The 14,994-nt window shown below is 55.3% G+C and overlaps 1 protein-coding gene across 1 annotated transcript in view; it reads left to right on the forward strand.

Moving 5' to 3' along the window:
* The window catches only part of NTN1 (netrin 1), a 79,223-nt gene that overhangs the window by 42,104 nt on the left and 22,125 nt on the right, over positions 1-14,994 (forward strand). The window contains exon 2 of the mRNA XM_038742112.1: positions 12,843-13,031. Within this exon, the coding sequence (XP_038598040.1) occupies positions 12,843-13,031 (189 nt within the window). The remainder of the gene's footprint in view (positions 1-12,842; positions 13,032-14,994) is intronic.

Here is a 14,994-nt window from a genome sequence, read left to right on the forward strand (position 1 = left end):
GTAATCTTTTGGTTTCTGTCACCTCTCCTCCTGGGTTCTCCTGTAGAGGCATGGCATCCCTCCAGAATTCCTCCCTGGGCAGATCTCAGGACCCGGTGGTCCCTGTCTCTCAGGAGCCACCCATTTAGAGCTGGAATGATCCCAGGTGGTGGGCTAGGCATGGGGAGGGGGCTCCCTACCAGCCCCCACAGCTCCTTGATCCGTACCTCCATGCCGTTCTGCTCAGCTGCCCCTTCTGTGGCTCCCCAGCCCCGGGGGTTGGTGCGGGGTTAGAACCTGGTTCCATCTTGGTTTGGAGGAGGGAGGTTTCTTCCCGCTCTTTTCCCTTATCTTGGTGGACATCAGAGAGCTCTGGGGGAGGTTCCTTGACCTCAGGAGATGCCCTGCCTCTGCCACACTGGCTACTGGTGTCAGTACTAATTGTGGTATTTGTTAAGTGATTACTATGTTCCAAGCACTGTATTAAGCACAAGTGGGGGGCATGGGGGCAAGATAATTGGGTCAAACATAGTTCCTTCCACACCCGAGACTCACAGTCTAAGTAGAAGGGAGAACAGGTAGTGAATTCCCATTTTACAAATGAAACTGAGATACAGAAAGGCCAAGTGACTTGACCAAGGTTACACAGCAGGCCATTGGCAGACTAGGGACTTGATCCCAGGTCCTCTGACTTCCAGACCCACGCTTTTTCCACTAGGCCACACTTCAAATGAAGCCCAAACAGAGATGGCCCCATGAGCAAGCCTGAGCCCAGGCTGTCAGCCTCTCCTCTGCTCCCAGTCATCTGCCCATCAGTCTGGTCCAAGGGTGGGAAGCCTAGGAGGAAGGGTGGTTGAGTGCCGAGAGGCTGGGGTTGGGGCTGGGTCCCGGTCCCGACTCAGCCCCTGATCTACTAAGTCACTGGTTGGTCAATCCACCAGTGCCCTGAAGCCCTGCCCTTCCCTGTTCCTCTCCTGGCCCCTGGCCCCTGGCCTCTGACTCCTGGTCCCCCCTGCCACGGCTTCTGGGATGTTGCTTGGATAAGGGAGGCCATCGATGGTATTCAGGAGTTCAGTAATTGCTATCTGGGAATATCAGAGATGCTATGTGGGAGAGTTCATAAGACGAGAGGGGGTAGGGAGGGCACTGGGAGGGAGGCTCCTCCCTGGTTCCAGAGGTGAGGGTGGAATGGCCTGTCCCCCCCAGGGACCCTCTGAGCTGAGCTCCCCAGCCCTGCTGGCCATCCTTCCTCCTTTGGGGTGAGGGTTCAGGGCTTCATGGGACGGTAGAGGGACAGGAGTTCCAGACCCCAAGGGGAACCAGAGAGAAAAGAGGGGAGGGGGTCGCATGAAAGGGGGACCCACCAAGGGAGCTGAGAGGCCAGCAGTGGCTGAGGGGGTGGGAGGGGACCAGTGGCCCTCCCTGGGCTCACTTATTTAGGCTGCTCTTCAGGCTTTGGCGGAGGGGCACCAAATGCTTCCCAGAACTGGGCAGGGGATGGGGCTCACAGGCAGGGGGGCCAGCAAGGGGAGCCTGGCCAGTCATTCACTGTAGACCCCAATCCACTTGTTTGGCCTGCTGTCTGGACAGTCCAAGGATTATTCATCAGCCAGCAAGCGAGCGTGAGAATGGCGGCTGGGAGAGTTGGGTCTCTCTATAGTGCCAAAGTGAATGGCTCATTAGCATCTGAGAGAAATACCTGAATAGCAGCCTGCAGAGGGGCTTCCCAGATCCAGCATTATTTACATCTGACCCCAGGAGCCCACCTCCCCCTTCCCCCCTTCTCCCACCGCCTAGCCCCCTCCCCCAACTCTCCTCGCAGGTGAATTGGGGCTGAGATGGAGGGGTGATGTGTCAGAGAGGGAGAGTGGGAGGATGCTAGGGTGGCACTGAGAGCATTTCAGGAAACAGTTTTCATGCCCTTATCCTGGGACCTCTGTCCTCTGTCCCAGCGCCCCAGGAGACCCCCAGAATGTGCTGGCTAGGAATAGGGCACCAGGGCAACTAAATCCCTGCCTGTGCCCTACCTCCCACATGCCAGGCTCCCGTTTCCTGACCCGGTGGCCCTGTCCATGGCCAGGCCAGCTGGTTGTTGTAAGCGAGATTGTTTCTCTCTTCTTAGGGAGTAACTTGGACATCGTCTCCAGAGTCATAGCTCTATGTTGAGATGGCTCTGGTCTGGTGTCTGGGTGTTTGGACTTCACCCCCCTCCCCTTCCTCCGATCCTCACTCCCACCACCACTCCCTTCTCCCTACCCCTACCCTCTTCTCCATCCCCACCCTCCCGCCCCTTCCCTGCTCCCATTCCTCCCATCTCCCTCCCTGCCTCCATCCCCATCACCACCCCACCCCTAACCCCACTCACTTGCCGGGCGAGGCTAGCCTTGTTGGCAGGGAGGAGTTTTCAGTGTCTGAGACACTTCCTGTTGCTGTTTCTCGGCTGCTGGCAGAGTGGGGAAGGAGCCCCAGGCAGTGCTCCATCCCTCTCCCTTCCTCCTACTCACCAGAGTTTGATCCCATCAGGTTCTGGGGACCTGAGCCCCCTCTTTCTTTCCAGCCTAACCACAGGATCAGTTTGGGGCAGGGGATGAATGGGCCCAGGCTTAGGTGAGGCCTCAATTCTCCACTGAACTGTGAAAAGAAGAGGGGGCAGATCGACTCAGCCCAACCTGCCCCTGGGAGCAGCGGTGATGGCAGAGCCACCCACGGTGGGCATCTCAGTTCCCTTTTCTCCCCACAGAGGGGTGGGCTTTGAGATCTCTAGCCAAATCCCAAAACCACCCCCAGCCTGGGACCCAGCTGGGCCCAGGGTCCAGCTGGTCCTAACGCCACAGATGTGAGAAGCTTGTCAATCCCTCTTGTGTCCTGGACCTCCTCTCAAACTGGGAGAATTGGCTTGGCTCCTCCCAGGAGCAAGGGCTGGCTGCAGCCCTGACCCCAGGCAAAGCCGACCTCCTCCTTTTCTGGCCCTGGCACCCATCAGGCCAGCGGGAGGGAGCTGGACTCCTTGGCTCAGCCAAGCCCAGCAGTTCCCCAGACAAAAGCGCAGACCTGTCATCCCTAGGGCGGAACGTTTGCCACAACCCACAGCCCCGCTGGGTCCTCCCTACATACCAGACTGGATTGTGGTCACCTCTCAGCTTGTTGGCCTGCTGGGGTGTCTGAGGGAGGCGGAGGGTAGGGGAAGAGGGAAGGTGAGCAGGGAGGGCAAACAGGGAGGATGGGATGGGGCGGTGTTCCCTGAGCTCCCTCCGTCTGGTCGCCTGTCTGCCCAGAGGCTCAGATAGCTGTGCCATTCTGCCAGGGATGGGAGGGCAGCGGCTGTTCTCAAGGGAGCAGGGTCGTTCCTGGGCACCTTCGGGGAGGGGCAGCAGGGAAGCAGCAGCAGGGCCTGCTAGGTGCAGAGATGTGCACACACTAGATTTGTGCTGGGCTCATGTTGGGCTCACGCTGGACTCACATTGGGTTCATGCTGGGGTCATGCTGGACTCACACTGGATTCATCCTGGGCTCATACTGGGCCCGCGCTGTGCTCATGCTGGGCTCATAGGCTCACTTTGGGCTCATGCTGGGCTCACACTGGGCTCACGCTAGGCTCACACTGGACTTATGCTAGGTACACGCTGGGCTAACATTGGGCTTATGCTGGGCTCATGCTGGACTCACAGGGGACTCATGCTGGGCTCACACTGGATTCAAGCCTCCCTCACATTGGGCTCACGCCAGGCACACGCCGGGCTCATTCTGGCACATGCTGGGCACACGCCAGGCTCATGCTGGCGCATGTCAGGCACACACTGGGCTCATGCTGGCCCATGCTGGGCGCACACCAAGCTTACGCTGGACTCACACCAGACTCCCGCTGGGCTCATGCTGGGTTTGCACTGGGTTCACACTGGCTCATGCTAGGCTCTGGCAACCCCAGGAAATCTGAGCTGTGAAGAAACAGGGTTGCCCAGTAAAAGAAGCACAACTTCTTTGGGAACAATGAAAGAAGGCACATTGTTGGGGAATAACCCACTTCCTGGGGGGCAAATCAAAGGAATTTCCCTGCTGCCAGGGCCAAGGAAGGGGGAGTCAGGCCTGCTGCTCCAGCATCACGGGGTCCCCGACTGGCAGCCAAGATCCCAGCTCCAGAGATGTTAAGGGGATTTTCCCAGTGATGAAGAACAGAACAGTTTCCTTTGAAAACTCGCTCCTGGCTTGGCGGAAAGGAATACTGAGCCCCAAGCCTCAACCAAAATGGCTTCAGGGAGACCCTTGGGTTGGAGACTGAGAGGTTCAGCCCCAGAAGGCACTGGGGATCTCACCCTTTTTGTGTCCCATCACCAAAGGGAGAAAGGAAACTGAAAATTTAGGGCCAAAGATGCTCGGGGGCTGAGTCGAAGTAACAGGTTTCTGAGATCCGTGGAGGACCAGCCCCTGGTAGGTGTGCCCACTTAGTACCCCCAGGAAACCCTATTGCTTACTCTAGGGTTGCTTGGGGCTGACTGAGGGTGTTTTGCCACTGGAAGTGGCACCAGGACACATGGTGGGGTCAAAGAATGAGAAGCTGCATGGCCTAACGGATAGAGCACAAGCCTGGGAGTCAGAAGGACCCAGATTTTAATCCTGCCTCTGCCACTTGTCTGCTGTGCGACCTTGGGCAAGCCACTTTACTTCTCTATGCTTCAGTTACCTCATCTGTCAAATAGGGATTAAGACGTGAGCCCCACAAGGGACATGCGCTGTGTCTAACCTGATTAGCTTATGTCTACCTCAGTGCTTAGTACAGTGATTGGCACATAGTAAGCACTTGACAAATACCATTATTATTATTATTATTATATTATTATTATTATTATTAATAACTGCTAAGAGGGAGGCCATAAATATCAGAAGTCAGTTGCTTCCCCAAGAACCTGTCCCTCTGGCTCAGCCAATGAAGGGGATGAACGGCTCTGCTCTTGGAGGCTTCGGGCCTGGGATGTCCACTCTGGGAGCCAGTAGGAGGCCGGGGGTAGGGATACAGCCAACCGAGGATGGGGCTCTGCCAGAGGGCACTGCCAGGGGACACTGCGGGGGAATAGGCAGGCAAGTTTGCAGGATTGCCAGCAATGAAACGGCCCCGGAGGCCCCTGCCAACAGTTCCCCCCGGAAATTCTCTTAGGAACAATTTGTCCACTTAAAACCTGTTTGGCCTGGGGAGTTCCTCTCCCATCTACTGGAGGTTCAGCCCAGGTGGAGTCTTTGCCCAGGCCAGGCCAGAGGTGGAGGGTCTCCACTTTCCTGAAAGCACAGTGCTTCCTGCGCTACCCCAGAGAGAGCCACCCTTTCGAAGGATGCTCATGAGCAGCTCTGACACAAGCAGCAGCTTTTGACTCCTAGTGCTGCTTTATTCCCACTGTGTGTCCTTCGGACTACCTAGGGTGAGGGTCCCTGACTCAGAGCCGGGCTGGCACCTGGGGGGCTCTCAGCTGAAAAGGCCTGGGAGAAAAGCTCCTCAAGGGAAAGAAATCAAATTTTGGGGAAAAACAGCAATTTGGCAGTAGCAGCGATAAGTGGTGTAATGGAGAATCCCTTCTGGCAGGGTGAGTGGATGGGGTTCCTGAGCCCTCCGGGCCTGGCCAGGTCTCTCTGGGGCCGAGCTGGAGGAGGAAGAGCCAGCCTCTTTCCCCCTGCTACTCAGACCCGCTGTCCAGGACCTGGGCATTCATTCCTGTGGGCTCACAGTCCCTGCCCATACCCTGCTGCCAGCTGGCCAGCAGCTAAGGGTAGTGAGTCTGGAGTCAACTCTTCCTGGGCGAGCCTGAGCCTGCACTAAGGGGACGGATTTGGCTGTCATGTGGAATTGAATTAAACTCACCTCTCACTCGCCACTCCATTCCTGCCTTGTCCTGCTCCCTGCAGTATTGATTTGAGGTGGGGTCATTCCATCCACGCTCCTGGCCTGCCAGGCTGCCCAAGTGTGTCAGTCTTCACTCTTTTTTCTTTTTTCTGGTATTTGTTCAGCACTTACTATGTGCCAGGCACTATACTAAGTGCTGGGGTAGATGTAAGTTGTCATTCATTCATTCATTCAATTGTATTTATTGAGCACTTACTGTGTGCAGAGCACTGTACTAAGCGCTTGGGAAGTACTAATAGGCAATATATAGAAATGGTCCCTACCCAACAACAGGCTCACAGTCTAGAACGGAGAGACAGACAACAAAACAAAACAAGTAGACAGGTGTCAATACCATCAGAATAAATAGAATTATAGCTATACACACAGTTAATCAGGTTGGACAGAGTCCATGTCCCACACAGGACTCAGAGTCTTAATCCCCATTTTACCAGTGAGGTAACTGAGGCTCAGAGGAGTGAAGTGACTTGCTCAAAGTCTCACAGCAGACAAGTGGCAGAGCTGGGGTTAGAATCCAGGTCCTTCTGACTCCCAGGTCTAGAGTCGATCCACTAGACTACTAGACTAATCCACACTGCTTCTCCTAAAGCTTGCTGATGAACCCTGGAGGAATCAGGTCAAGTGATGGGGTCCAGTCTGCTGGATCCAGTGGCAAGAGCTAGGTGATGGGTGTCAGATTGTGGGAACCGGGTGGCGGGCCCCTGGGGTGTCAGGAGGCAGAGGTCAGTCTGATTCCCGGTTCCTGAGTCAGCTGTTGGATCGCCTCAACAAGCTGTGTTTGTGTTAGACCAGCCAGAGGAACGATCAGGCTGCGGTGACCACCCAGGCAGTTTGGGGCCAGTCGCCCTGATGGGAACGAGTCCTTGGGGTAGATGGAGCCCGTAGTGGGTAGGGAGGGCAGAGGGCAGAGCCACTGTCCAGGGTGAGTCTGTTGAGCCCAGGGAGTGGCTGCTGCCAGCCAGTCACCAGAATAAGGCCCTCCTGAGAAGTCTCCAAAGTCATCGTTCGACTTGGGTGCCTCACACCTTGAAACCAGCCAGATGAGAGGTTTGGTGTTCAAAGGCACTTGGAGAAGCGCGGCAGAGTGTTGGAGGACAGTCGGGTGGTTCTGAAAGAGGATCCTCCCCGGGCTCCACTCTGTCCAGGGTCCCACCCTCCCCAGGCTCCAGCATGGCGTAGTGGATAGAGCACGGGCCTGGGAGTCAGAAGGTCATGGGTTCGAATCCCATTCGCCACTTGTCTGCTGTGTGTGTGGCCTTTGCCAAGCCACTTCACTTCTCCCTGCCTATTACCTCATCTGTAAAATGGGGATGAAGACTGTGAGCCCTGTGCTAGATAGGGACTGTGTCCAACCCGATTTGCTTATGTCCACCCCAGTGCTTAGTGTAGTGCCTGGCACATAGCAAGCACTCAACAATCAATCAATCAATCAATCATATTTATTGAGCACTTACTGTGTGCAGAGCACTGTACTAAGCGCTTGGGAAGTACAAGTTGGCAACATATAGAGACAGTCCCTACCCAACAGTGGGTTCACAGTCTAAAAGGTATTGTTCTTATTATCCCGACCTCTCTAGTGACCCACCCTCACCAGGGCCCTCATCATTCCCGGATCTCATTCTCCCCAGGGCAGTTCCTCTACTCGTCTTTTCCATCTTTTGAGCCCAGGGGTCGGGGCTAGGGCCGTTTGGGCTGGAGCGAGGCGGTCCCTGGGGACTGTCAGGCTGCCAAGGTGCTGTCCTCTGCCCAGGGCTGAGCTTCCCAGCCAGCATCAACCCAGCTCCTGTGGTGGCCACTCGGCTCAAATGAGGCTCAGAGCAGCCAGGGGTTTGAGGAGCATAAGATGCAATTATATTAATATTAACATTATTACTATTATTATTGTATTTGGTAAGCACTTAAACTGTGTCAAGAACTGTTCTAAGTACTACAGTATATATTGACGTATATAATTAGATCAGACAAAGCCCCCCACACACGCACAAGGGGCGTGCTCTGCCCATAGTAAGTGCTCAATAAATACGATTGAATGAATGAATAAAGGGGTTCACAGTATAAGTAGGAGGGAGAACAGGCATTGAATTCCCATTTTACAGATGAAGAAACTGAGGCCCAGGGAAGTATAGAGACTTGCCCAAGGACACAGAGCAGGCAACCTGATTAGCATGCAGGTCCTCCAACTCCCAGGCCTGGACTCTTTCCACTAAGCCACAGAATGCCTGGAATTGGCACTGTCAATGAGAACTCAGTGAGTGTGATGATGGGTTTACCATGGCTGGCTGCCCATCGACCTGAGATCTTGCCCTGCACTGCCATGGGCCTGGCTCCAGGGCCCTTCGCTACCTCAGAGGGCAGAGGCAGGTAGGGGCAGGAACATCAGGGTGGGGCTGGCCCTCGTTCCCTTCTCAGTTTTTTATGTTTGATGGCCTGACAGAGGGGTCACGGGCTGGGGTCACGGGGTTGGGCCGGCTTTCCAAACATTGAGCAGGTGTGAAGAACTTGTTACTGTGGCATCTATTGGGCGGTCGGAGGGCCGAGTCCCTGTTGACAGAGTCGGCCTTTGTGTCCAGCCCCGGGAAGACTCCAAAAGGCCACAGTAAACACAGCCCACTTATCTGGGGGCTTATCCGCACATCTAAGACCCGCGGCCTTTGGCAAGAAGGGAGTGTGGGTTGCCTGACTGACCCGATGGTCGGCCTTATCTCTGACCCAGCTGGGTGAGTGTTTCCAAGAAGTTTTTCATTTTCTTCTCCACGTTGACCTACCAGTTGGCTCAGCCGGGGGCTCCCCCTTGCGGTCCATGTCTGAGGTCAACGAGTCAGAGGAAAGAGAACACGTGTTCCAAGGTAGCGGGTCTAGTCCCTCCTGCATCTTCTTCCCGGACACTTGCTGCAGGCCAGGTGGGGCTCTGCTCTTCCTAGGGGTCTCAAGGGGCAAAGAGGAAGAACTCCAGCCTCTCCCCAGATGCTGCACTTCTTGTGGTCTGGCTTCACCCTGGACAAAGGACTGGCAGAGGAGAGCAGTCTCTGAATGGGGAGAACCAGAGGGACAGGTGGGCCACTGGCCTGGGAACTAACTGCCAGAGCCCAGGCCTGCAACAGCCATGTGGGCCTGCCCCACCACTCCCTCAGGTTCCTTTACCTCAAGGGAGAGGGTGGGGCACAGAGTCAGTCCTAACTGGGCAAGGGGCTCCTTCATAGCCCCTGTATGGGAACTACGGGCAAGGGAGCTGGCTGGCCATGGCTCAGGCAGAAGGAAATGGAGGTTCCCCCAAGACCTTCCCGCCCCAAACTCCATTGGTATCCCCGTTACCAATATCCCTTCCTCTTGGCAGAGTGCTGGCAGGCTGAGGGCTCTGGGCATTAGACCAGTCTCCTTTAGCTCCAGCCAATGGTCAGCTCCCAGAAGATGATGCCCAGGCTTGGCCTGATACCCTGAACTTCATGGTTCCTTCTCTTCCACCTCTTCTGTCCCTCTAGCTTAGATCTCTGAAAAGATTTTATCAGCAAGTCCCAAAGAGAGCTGAGTAGATCCATGGATGAGTAGTCCATGCTGGATCACTGGGGAGAGTCAGAGATGGAGAGGAGAGAATAGGGAGGTTTGAACGGAGTGTGCTGGGTCACTGGGGGGAGTCAGGGATGAGAGGGGTGGGTCAGGGATGTTGGATGGTCCATGCTGGATCACTGCAAGGAGAATCAGGAATGGAGGAGTCTAAGGGTTAGGGTCCATCATCATCATCAATCGTATTTATTGAGCGCTTACTATGTGCAGAGCACTGTACTAAGCACTAACCATGAGTGTGGGTGCCCAGGAGGACCACCAGTATGCAATTTCACAATTTCTTCAGGCACTCGGATACCCCTTTTGGAAACAGTCCTGGCTTGGGTGTGCTGTGGGGCTAAGCTCGGAATGGCTTTGATTTCGGACTCCTGTACTTATGTTTTCAGAAAGACTAGTGGTGCAGTGCTTGCAGGGTACTGTCTCCTTCCTTTTCCTGGCCAGCTGCACCTTTCCCAGCATGCATGGCTTTAGGCTCAACAGGTCCCACCTGGGAGAAATGTGGGTTGCCATAGCTAGACCTGGGGCTGGCCTTAACCTGTTTTCTCTTAGTCCATACCTCTGTGAACAGAGTCATTTCCTTGGCTTGGAGACCCGGCCAGTCTGTGGTCCAGGCAGAGACCAGCACCTCAGGCCCAAAAGGAGACACAGTCTGTCCCTGGCCCAAATGGACAATGAGTCTGAGATTGAGCCTAGAGGATCAAGCCCTGGCCTGGCTCTTTCTCTGACTGCCCTTCCCATACCAACTTCCAGGGTAGAGCTGAAGCTCAGGCCCAAGGCCCAGCCCTGGGCTCTGCTGGAAATGGCTAGGGCGAGTGCCTTAAGGGTCTTGGAATTGGGGCTGAGGGCACTGCTGGGATGGTCAAGCCTGTCAAACCCGTCCCCTTCTGCAGGGCCAGGCCTTCTCCTTCCTCCTTCCAGCTGTCTCCCTAGCGATGGGCCGCCTGCCCAGGTCAGCGTTAGTCCTCCGGGCCAGAACCCAGTTGTTCCACCCTTCTTGCCTGAAATTTGATAATTAAGCTAATAGCAGATGTTTTTGTCCCAGGGGAGAGGTGGGAGATAAACAGGAAGGAGTCAGGGATTAAGGTGTCTCTTTGGACAAGGCTAGTGACAGGCAGGGAGTGGGGTGACACCTTCACAGCAAGGAGGAGGAGGAGGCAGCAGCATCCGTAGAGAGGGGCCTATGGCCTGTGGAGCTGCTGCATTGTTCGCTGGGCCAGAGAAAACAAAACAAACAAGCTGTAAAATACTTTACAGAACACATAGTTCTTGCAATTGCTACTTGATGTTTCCTTGACAGCTCTAGGGACAGGGGAGGGGAGGGGAAGGGAGGGGGAAGCAACCTTTTGATGTTCCGCTCCTGTTTTTTCTTTTGTGTGAGCAGTTGTGTAAAAAGCCCCTTTGTTGCTGGGGGGCCTGGGGGGCCGGGAGGGTGATATTCGGGCACAGATGGCCCAGGCCCACCAGCTTCTGATGGTAGTCAGCATTGGGCAGCGGAGAGCCCCAAATTTGAGGACCAGATCCTGGATCCCCAGAGGTTATTAAGCCTGGTGCACGAGGCTGCAGATGGGATGCAGATGGAGATATCTGGATGGGCGGGCTGCTGAGCTGTGGAGGATGGAATGGGCCAACCTGGGCCCAACCCGAGCCCGGTCCTAGCCCAACCCCAGTCCAGACCTACTTGCTACCCTAAGGTGTGTATGTGTTACTGATAAGGGCGTGCCCTGTTGGGATTTCAGATCTTCGGGGCCACTGGCACCCCAGACAAGCCATCAGAGCCCAGCCCCCTCTGCTCCCAGCAGCGAATCCCTCAAGCCTGGGCCTCAAAGCACCCGCCTGGTCTCTCTCCTTTGTCACACTTTCACCATCACCACTGCCCGGCCTGCCTTCTCTGTCCCTTCCAAGCTCACCTTCCCATAGGGCCCCGCTCTCCACTCTCCCACTCCTACCCCTTTCTCTTACCTCCTTCCTCCTGCCATCTACATTCAGAGCTTCCAGGCCACTGCTTTCCCCTTTTCACAGTCTCCAGAATCACACTTCCTCCAGGAAGATTCCCTCGGTTAATCTCTGCTTTCTCAGCAGCCTCCTTAACCCTTCTGTGTGCAGCAGTTCCAGGCCTGGATGGGGTGGCTTCCTGTACATTGACCTTACCCCTCCGAGGTTTCTGCCAGGAGCATCTCCAGGTCTCTTGCCCTCTCCCACACCATGGAAATGGTTTGTGACTGCTGCTAGCTGGTCGCCCCCATTAAGCTGCAATCTTTGTGAGGCCAGGGACTGGCTGTTCTATTCTTGTTGTGTACTCTCAAGTGCTTAGTGTAGTCACGCACACACTAGGTGCTCAGTAAATACCACAGTTGGTGACACTGGCGAGGAGGCTGGTGATAAATAATCCCAGTGAAGAAGATGGTAAGGAGATGATAACAGCAGCAAGAAAGCTGGAGATGGTGCAGGGGTCTGCCAGTTTGTACACACATATTTTGTACACACATACTTTTGTCCTCAGGAGTTGGGCAGTTTTAGAGCCCAGCCAGGGCAGTTCCTGGAGCTCCTGGCTGTGGAGACTCAGGGCAGGAGGGCCAGAGACTTTTGGGGCATGTCCCCTGCCCTCCCCAGCCATGTCTACCCCCTCTCTCCAGTCCTACAACCTCCTAGGCTGAGTTCCACTTGGGCAGGTTGGGTGGGCCCAGCGGGGGAGCCTCCACAACTACAAGGCTGGATTCTGCAAGCTGGCAACTTGATTGGAGAAGCTTGAGATGAGCATAACTGAGCCTTCTCCTTAGCCTGAGCCCAGCATCTCTGTCACCTTCCCCTCATTACTCCCCCGTCTGTGCCATTGCGGGTTGGCCATGGCGGCGGTAGTGTTGATGGGGGGGGGCGATGGAAGAGATGAGTCCTGGCTCCCTCTTCTCCAGGCTATGTGGTGTTTAACTGACTTTCTGAGGGACCCCTTGGCCAGGCAGGAAGCCCCTGGCATTGAAGCGGTTGGGGGCTAGGTCAGAATGGTGGGCTTCAGCCCTTCCTTTGCTCCCAGGCTCTCCAAGGATCCGTGGCAGAAGCCAGCAGCTCCCAGTGCCAGATTCTAACAGGCCTTATGCCCCAGCCTATTCCCAGCCTCCATCCCTGATGGCTGTCCATCTCGTGGTTGGGTGATGACCCTGTACTTATGGGGTTGCTGCCTGCTGGGTGGCCCCCGCGGAGCTTCAGACCTGACCCTCCAGTTGGGCAGACCTGGGTCAGCGGGGGAGTTCTGGTCGTTCACTTCTCAGCTGACCAACTGAGCGGTCTGGCCCAGGCTCCAGCCAAAAGCCAGCCAGCTGGGGCCCAGTGCCCGTGCCCGGGTGCAGAGGAGGTACAGGCCGCTGGGCCTTGGGGTCTTTCCCCCAGCCAATCCCCTCTTCCTGCTGTGCTTCCTCTGCAGCCTGCAACTGCAACCTCCATGCCCGCCGCTGCCGCTTCAACATGGAGTTGTACAAGCTGTCTGGGCGCAAAAGCGGGGGCGTCTGCCTCAACTGCAGGCACAACACTGCCGGCCGCCACTGCCACTACTGCCGCGAGGGCTACTACCGGGACCTGAGCAAGCCTATCACGCACAGGAAGGCCTGCAAAGGTAGGCGGGAGGTGAATGGGTGGACTGGGCCCCCACAGGCAGGTAACAGGGGCCAGGGAGCCAGGGAGCCAGTCACCTCCCTGCCTTCTCCCCTTTGTTCCTTTCACTCCCCTTCACACTCACACACACCTGTGTGTATAACACGTGGACCCAAACATGTGTACAGACAGTTCACAAGCAAACACACACACACACACACACACACACACATCATCCATCCATACATAACCCAAACACATCCCATTCATTCATTCATTCATTCATTCAATCGTATTTATTGAGCGCTTACTGTGTGCAGAGCACTGTACTAAGCACTTGGGAAGTACAAGTTGGCAACATATACAGACAGTCCCTACCCAACAGTGGGCTCGCAGTCTAGAAGGGGGAGGCAGAGAACAAAACAAAACATATTAACAAAATAAAATAAATAGAATAAATATGTGCAAATAAAATAAATAAATAAATAGAGTAATAAATACATACAAACATATGTACATATATACAGGTGCTGTGGGGAGGGGAAGGAGGTAAGGCGGGGGGGAGGGGGAGGTGGGGGAGAGGAAGGAGGGGGCTCAGTCTGGGAAGGCCTCCTGGAGGAGGTGAGCTCTCAGTAGGGCCATCTTGGCCTGCTTTTTGGAACAAGGTAAGCAGAGCCAAGGAGGGGCTGGAGAAAAGCCTCCAACAAAAGAAAAGAAAAAGAGAAAGGGAGTGGGGAGAGAGAAAGAGAGAGAGAGAGACTCAACCAAGTACTGGGGACTGGAAGGGCTATCAGTACCAAGTCTGACACTTCCTTGCTCCACCCCGTGAGCCGGCCACCCGGCCGGCCCTGCAAAGAGTTGGACCAGCAGGAGAGAGCAGCATGCATTGACAGAGCCTCTGGGAAAAAAGGACGTCTCTGAACTAAGCGCCTTTGTATCTGTAGCCTTCTCGGGAGACGTACACCCAAACGTCTGTGCACAGATGCACCCATACACCTGCACATGGTCGCATGCCTGCACACACACTCACACACTCACACATCCACATCCCACTTACAGCCAACCCCAGTTTTCAGGTGTCGGAGGAGAGGAGAGAAGGTTTGATCCATCAGTATAGAGTTTTGGTCCTGGGACAAAAACTGAAAAGGAGGAAGGAAGACACATATTCTGTCAGCAAAGCCAGAGCCAAAGGCTTCGATTTCCCATGATGGCTTTTCTCCCTCCGATGGAAGGAAGCGATAGTGGGCAAGTAAAGATGCACCATCCCACTTGGGAATTGGATGGAATGAAGGAACAAAGAGCTAAGTGGAGTGTCAATCTGTGAACCGGGGCCCTTTTGTGTCCCAAGATGCTTGGCCTGTGGCTCTGGTGGTCTACTACTTCTGACCTCTGTAGCCCTGGTGGTAGTTCCCAGTCAGAGGACCCTTTCATCCCTTATCTTTAGCCTGGATAACAAGGGCAACCATCACTCAGTCCCTCCTAGAGTCCAGTTTCTGCGGTCAGAAGTAGCTGGGCCGGGCTGGTCGGGCTGTGGGCCAATCCCAGCTCTGGTAGGGATGAACCTGGTCTCTTGCACTAACATTTCCAAAGATGCAGATGAGCATTAACCCAGTTGTCCCATATACTAGCATTTATGCCACTGGCAAGCCGAGGGGTCAGGATGTGCTATGGGCTCGTGGGGGAATGATGGGGTTGGCCTGGGTAGGTGGCGAGGCTTGGGGGTTATCTGTCCTCAGTGTCACTTAGTCTAGGAAAACTGCTTGGAGGGAGAGGAGGGGTTGGTGGGCGGGACTGCTGAGTCCCTGGGTCCATGACCCTGAGCCCCTGGTCCCCTAAACCGCGCCCAGTTGCTGGCCATTCAGCATGATTTCACAGTGCTGGGAAGGGCCCTTTGTTGGCAAGGCCACCGTTCTCCTATACAAAGTCACAGGAGATAAATTTCCCCCTTTCTCCTATGGAATGCTGGGCGGGCGGGAGCCGGAGGG

The sequence above is a fragment of the Tachyglossus aculeatus genome, unplaced genomic scaffold, assembly GCF_015852505.1.
Source record: "Tachyglossus aculeatus isolate mTacAcu1 unplaced genomic scaffold, mTacAcu1.pri SUPER_34, whole genome shotgun sequence".
Lineage (NCBI taxonomy): Eukaryota > Metazoa > Chordata > Mammalia > Monotremata > Tachyglossidae > Tachyglossus > Tachyglossus aculeatus.